Here is a 6,820-nt window from a genome sequence, read left to right on the forward strand (position 1 = left end):
GTTGTTTTTGTTTTGAGAACAGGAGTCTCCGGATGAACTCATTATCCTTATGTCTCCTCTTCCCCATTTCTGGGATTATAGGCATGCAGTATACTGTGAAGTATCATAAGTTCCTGAGTACTTCTCTTAATTTCACAGTCTCTGTCTGTCTTCCCCAGATGTTCTCCCTATTAGATATGATTAGGCACCATTGCTATGGTTGAAGATGTTGCCTCCATTGCCTTCTCCTTAGGGACATTTGGAAGGTGCTTGGTCAGCAATGAAAAGTGGTGTGTGGGCACTCGCGCATGTGCATGATTGTGATAACTGAGGAGGAGCCTGTGCCCAAGCTGAAGAGATTATGGGTTGGAGTTGTGCCTGGTAGACTCCTGTGGGACTGACAGTCTAAAACAGACAAAGCAGCGGCTGTGGACTTCTGGTGCCATGTCCCGTCCACTGGGAAAGAAAGCGCTGCCTTGGGCCAGGCTGCTACTTCTGCTGAGCTTTCAGGTTCTCGTCACTCCTGTCTCGAAGGCCAATAAAGAAACAGACTTATCTATTAATTTTATTCCCACAGTGGAATTTGCCATAAACACATTCAATCAGAAAAGTCAGGATGAATATGCCTACAGGCTGGAACATATCATGAGTTCCTGGAAGGAGATGGTAAGTGACCACATTCTTACCTGTCTTGTCAAAATGTACTTGCTGGTGAGCGAAGGATGGGAGAGAGCAATCCACCTTTTATGAGTTACACATAACCTAATTCTGTCACTTTCAATGCTTAACATGTGTTTTCGTTGCAAATTTTTAAAATTCTAGATAATTTCTTATCTTCATACAAGAAAAATGTCATTTTTATTGCTTTGACACACTGTTTAAATGAGAATTTTAGAGTGGGAATGTCTTTCTAAAGATTCTTAAATTATATTTTATTTATTCATTCATTCATTCATTCATTTAGTGTGTGTGTGTGTGTGTGTGTGTGTGTGTGTGTGTGTGTGTGTGTGTGTTGGCATGTACATTTGTCAGAGAACAAACTGGGGAGTTAGTAATATCTTTCCACCATGTATATATTGGGTATTGAGCTCAGGCTGTCAGACTTGGTGGCAAGTGCCTTTGTCTGGTGAACTATCTCACTGGTCCTAGAACAGATACTTCTAAGCAAATAAAGCCACTTAGTAAGAAAAAGATTCTCACGAAAAGTGCTGATAGTTGAAGCTAAAAATATATATTAAAGACACATTTGGTAAATATGGAGAGAGTAAAACGAAGATAGACTATGTGGGTGCTGAGAATTCACGGAGCACAGAGAGACCCACCAACTCTCCTGAGAGCTCCAACAGCTCCTCCTCTCAATTCCCTTCTGCTTAGGGACCCTCGCTGACTCTTTCACCCTACCCATCACATTAGAACTTGTCTATTATTCTATAATGCTCCTACAGAGGATGGTCTGGATGGTAATGCTCATCTCCAACTTTGCACTTTTAGCTGTAGAGGAGGGGCATTCCATTTCCCCTTCCCTGGCAAGAGAAGGGCAGAGTGGCCCTAGCCCTGCCCAGTGCTGAGGTCTCTGAGATCTCCATGTAGCCCCTAACAGATTTTCTAAAGCACGCACTGTAAAAGGAACAAGGCTTCTCTTGAAACGCTGCTCTGGACTGTGCTTATACTGCAAGTCTTTGACTCGTAGCTCAGGTGAGAAAGTATCTGGAAATCTGGCTCCACTGTATTGGGGCTGACTATCCAGCAAACACTGGTAGAGCAGCCACCCTCCCCCCAAAAATGTCTTGTGACTCTGGGAATGGAGATATAGAGTCAGATGTCTGCCGACAGTCTGAGTCTTCTGTCTGAATGGAAGCTACAGAGTCTGGAGAGAATAGTATGGATTCGTCTCGACTTCTCTGCTTTCTAACAGGTCTCTGCTCTCGAATCTTTTTTTTTTATTAGATATTTTCTTTATTTACATGTCATATGATTTCTCCTTTCCCAGTTTCCCCTCCAAAAAACAAAACAAACCAAAACAAAAAACAACAAGAACAAATCTCTGTTGCCTCCCCCCTCCCTCTGCTTGCCACCCCACCCTCTCCCATTTATTGGCCCTGGCATTCCTCTACACTGGGGCACAGAACCTTCACAGGGCCAAGGGCCTCTCCTCCCATTAATGACCGACTTTGCAATCCTCTGCTATATATATATATGCTGCCAGAACAATCAGTTCCACCATGTATACTCCTTGGTTGGTGGTTGAGTCCCAGGGAGCTCTGAGGGTACTAGTTAGTTCATATTGTTGTTTGTCCTAAGGGGCTGCAAACCCTTTAGCTCCTTTGGTCCTTTCTCTAACTCCTTCATTGGGGACCTTGTACTCAGTTCAATGGATGGCTGGGAGCCTCTACATCTTTATTAGTCAGGTACTGTCAGAGCCTCTCAGGAGACAGCTATATCAGGCTGGATTGTCCTTCTTTCAGTCTCTGCTCCATTCTGCTCTTGAATCTTAACTCTCTAGTCTAGAGACTACTACCCTGGCTTCTATCTTTATAGAGTTTACTCCAGGCCACGAGGAACTCCAGACAGAGAAGATTCTGGGTATCTTCCTATATTGAGTGCAGTCATACAGCCGCTTAAGTGGCAAATGGGTCGGTTAATTTTAATCTTTTTCTATTTACAGGTATATTTTCCAACCACGTATTCCATGAGACTTCAACTTCGTAGAACCATATGCAAGAAATTTGAGGAGAGTCTCGACATTTGCCCCTTTCAGGAGAGCCATGATCTTAATAATGTAAGGCAGGACATGAGCCCTTTTAATTTTCACAGCTGTGGGTGCTGCAGGGAGACAGGGTGTAGTACAAGAACAAGTGACAGAGCCATGCCTAGAGATCTGAGGATGGACAGGTGCAAGGCTCCTCAGGACTCTTTAACCCACAATCTGGAGGTAGCAGGCATCCCAATGAGGCACATACAGAGAGCACTAACCAACCTGAGCTTTCCACACTACCCATTGCTTCACTGTAGCTGCTCCCTGGATTCCACAGCCTTACAATGCTTGTATCTCTTCTCATCCTGTGTTCTGGATATACAAAGGGCTACCCTCACCTTCATTTTCCTCCATTGGCTTCAGCAGAAGTCTGGTAGGCTGTAGCATAACTTTTGCCTGAATGTGCAGCTCTTAGGGCCCTACCCTGACACAATGTCTGAAAGTGAAAGTTGAAGGGGAACCTCACTCTCATCCCTTCCAGGACTTGCCTTGGGGCATGTGTTCTGGGGAACCAGGACAAGGTAAAGCTTGACTGTGTGCAACCCCATCTAACATTTGTTGAGTATCTTATCAGAGGCTTTATTAATACATTAGCTGATAGGCTACACCTAAGGGTGGCTTGTTCTAGTTTCATTTGTGTTGCTTTGATAAAATATCCCAACAAAAAGCATCTCTTGGGAGAAAGGTTTACTTTACTCACAACTCCAATTATGTTCATCATATCAAAGACTTCAAGGCAGTAAGAACGTAAGGCAGCTAGTCATATGACATTCATTGTTGATACTGAGTTTCTCCTCTGAGCTCCAAGCTCCTGGAATAACGACTCTCAGACTCAATTATATTTACAAAAACCTTGGCCATAAGCTTTGGTTGGTTCCTCTATTACATCATAACTAAATAGCCCATTTATTCTAATCTAATTTCTGCCATGTGTCCAGTTACCTCTGTTCAGCTCTCACGTGTCTATCCTCCTTCATGTCCTGAGGAGACTCCTCCTACACCTGGCTCTATCCCAGAATCCTCTCTGCCTAATGGATGTCCCTGCTTTCTATTCTACCCTTTCATATATGCTTTTTATTGAAGATGATATATCAATACAGTACACAAGAGAGTCTCTCTACAACCCATAGTCAGAAATAAAGAAAAATGAATATAAGCAGGTTTCTAGTACTTAGCTTACTTCTCCCACTCTAATATATGTCAGGTTCCAAACTCAGGAGATGGTGCCACCAACAGTAGGCTCGGTCTTTCCGTAATTAATATAATCAAGACAACTCCCCACTGATATTCTCACTGGCTACCCTGATATAGGTCATTTCTCACTGAGATGCTCTTCCCAGATGATTCTAAATTGTGTTGGCAATTAAAACTAATTCACTATCACAGTGGGTAATCTTGACAGGGTGCTTTCTACCATTACTGTTAGGTATGTGAATTAGACAAGAAAATCCTAGATATCCTCCTGAGGTCTCTGTTCGCTGAGGGAGAGTTGCAACAAATACCCTTGGGTTTCCATGGTGCTTCAAATCAAGACACAAGTCAAGATTTGCCAAGGGTTCACTGGGCAGCCTGAAGACATTGGTCTCCTTCTACTACCCATTGGTCTATGGCAGGGAAAGGGTGAAATGTAGTCTGTTTAGAGTACAAGCTGCAAACTTACCCTCCATTTTTTTTTACTGTCTTTTCCTATTATTTTCCCTCAGACCTTCATCTGCCTGTTCACTGTTGGTACCTACCCCTGGATAACAGAATTCAAGCTATTCAAGAGTGTGTGCTCATAGTTTCTCTGACTGGAGTCACCCACGGACTGGATATGTATGTCTCTGCATCCATGAAGGGGTTATCCTTGGCATAGCCTCTGTGCTCATGTTTCTTGTTTTGCAACATTGTGTAGTATCAAGACTGAGTATACGGATAATAACTAGAGAAAATGTATATTGCCGCTGTTTCATCATTTAGAATAGCTCATTAAATATTGCATTTATGAACATGTTCTGTGTATGATTTTAGAGGAAGTACTATGAGCCAGTAGTGGGGACAATTTGAGTTTCTAAAATGTTCTCCACACTTTGAAGCTCCTGGGGGGGGGGAGTGTCACATGATGCATAACTAAGCAAGCTGTATAAGAACTGTTGTCACACAAGACCACAAGTACAATGCTTGTGGTCTCCTAGGGCACTAAGTATCCAAGATAGGGCCCAGATTTCTGACACTCATACCAGCACATATGTTCAGCCTCTGATTTCCAGAAAGAAGCTTGTATGCTTCTGTGGTGAAAAGAGTAACACGTTTGGTTTATAGTTACTAAATAATTACTTATTCCTTGATTTCTCAGTAAGTCAAGGTGTCCATAAAGTAGTTAAGAATATCGAATTTGAAAACCTTAATTCCCAAGACTAGTAGCAGAGAACATTTTAATGCTTACTAAAACTCTCTGGCTTGTGGGCTGGAGATACGGTCCAGTAGTTAAGAGCATGTACTGCTCTTGCAGAGAATGTGAATCCTAGGGCCCTCACGTGTACCCGTGTATGCACCTACCCTTCACCCCCCCCCCCCACGTGGTTCTCAAAATAATCACTGGGCATGGCATCAGCTAGGTGGTGGGAGAGGACTCGTTAGTACTCACTTACAGAAAACTCAATTTTAGCAACTGAGCTTGTGAAAATATACTCATAAGCTATCAGAAATCAGGTGAGAGTTCAGCACCTTGGGTAAGCAGAGAAATAAGAGGCGATGAGGCACGCTGACCAGGAAGGAAAGGTTTATGTTACTCTTATCAGCCTGATCCAACTGCAGGAAACAGAGACATTCTTTGTGTTGGTGAGAGAAGACTAGATTCTGCTTTGAATGCCAACAATAGATTTACCTTGTGAGTCCCAAATACAGGTAGGATATATCCCACAACCAACCTCTTTACCAAGATGGCCCACAATCTGGGACTCTAGCCTCACCCTGAATAAAGATTGGCCGTAGAATCTAGACATCCCAAAGGGAACTGGCCTGCTATGCCAACCATATTGGCCCTAGTGATATGGGATACAAATCTTCCCTAATTTTTAGGCTGTTACCCATGATCTAAGCTCTATTCTGGTCCCAGCAGAACTAGAGTCCTGGGTCTATCGTATTCATCAGTAGTTAGGAGCTAAGTGTATCCTGTTAGAACCCATTGACCAACCATGGCAGCAAGTTTAACTCTACAGTGACCTTATGGACATGGACTAGGCCCAGCTCTTTAGATCAATATTCAGACCAGCACCTGTTCTGCCTTGCTTGTCCCAGGCTTAGAGCAGGATGTGGTAGAACCTTGAAGAGGTGGATCATAGGGATAATTATAAAAATACTTAAAAAAACGTATAAAAGGTATTAGCATTAGCATTAACATTTTAGTCTCTCTCTCTCTCTCTCTCTCTCTCTCTCTGTGTGTGTGTGTGTGTGTGTGTGTGTGTGTGCGTGTGTGTGGGCATGTGTGTATGTGTGTCTTAACTGCCTTTCAGTTTAGAGGTATTTAGAGACACAATCTTGCTATTAACCTGAGCATGTTGTGGCCTAGGTAGCTCTTGATTGTGGTTGTCAAACCTCCCTAAGAGCCCTCTGGGTAGCTCTGGGACTCATTCAAATGCCAGCTAACTGCCAGTGCTCATTATAAATGCCAGTGATTTCTATCTCAGCTCAGGGCTTCCTGACTCTTTGTAGTCCTGGGCAATTCTGTTACCTAATACAATTTCAGCAAGATAATTCATAATTGTTTTGTGAACAGTTGTAATTCTTGCAATATAGACAGCTATGGAAAGAAACATTTTCTTTTAATCACCTCATTTTCATTGATGTCAAGAGAGAAAGGCTATTCTCCCTAAACATGCTCAGGTCAGGAGCTTTATACCTGCTAGCTAACTCCTTTGTGTTCTGTCGTGAAAATTAATAGATGTTGACGAGGGAGCAGCTTTTTTTAAAGATCTGTCCTTTCCTTCCTTCCTTCCTTCCTTCCTTCCTTCCTTCCTTCCTTCCTTCTTTCCTTCCTTTCTTTCTCTTCTTTTTTTTTTTTTTACTGGATACTTTATTTATTTACATTTCAAATGTTATTCCCTT

The 6,820-nt window shown here is 42.7% G+C and overlaps 1 protein-coding gene across 1 annotated transcript; it reads left to right on the forward strand.

Annotated features, from left to right (window-relative positions):
- Nucleotides 1-330: 330 nt before the first annotated feature.
- Nucleotides 331-4,724, forward strand: Cst9l (cystatin 9 like). Its single transcript, XM_031373688.1, has 3 exons — nucleotides 331-645; nucleotides 2,645-2,758; nucleotides 4,438-4,724. The coding sequence occupies exons 1-3, from the start codon at nucleotides 424-426 to the stop codon at nucleotides 4,513-4,515; spliced, it is 414 nt and encodes a 137-aa protein (XP_031229548.1). The 5' UTR covers nucleotides 331-423; the 3' UTR covers nucleotides 4,516-4,724.
- Nucleotides 4,725-6,820: the final 2,096 nt, after the last annotated feature.

Source organism: Mastomys coucha, unplaced genomic scaffold (genome assembly GCF_008632895.1).
Source record: "Mastomys coucha isolate ucsf_1 unplaced genomic scaffold, UCSF_Mcou_1 pScaffold15, whole genome shotgun sequence".
NCBI lineage: Eukaryota > Metazoa > Chordata > Mammalia > Rodentia > Muridae > Mastomys > Mastomys coucha.

Excerpts from the sequence above, each read along its gene's own strand:
- Cst9l (XM_031373688.1), top strand. The coding sequence starts at position 424 with ATGTCCCGTCCACTGGGAAAGAAAGCGCTGCCTTGGGCCAGGCTGCTA. Across the intron at positions 646-2,644 it reads TGAGTTCCTGGAAGGAGATG|GTATATTTTCCAACCACGTA; the intron begins GTAAGTGACCAC and ends TTCTATTTACAG. Across the intron at positions 2,759-4,437 it reads AGAGCCATGATCTTAATAAT|ACCTTCATCTGCCTGTTCAC; the intron begins GTAAGGCAGGAC and ends ATTTTCCCTCAG.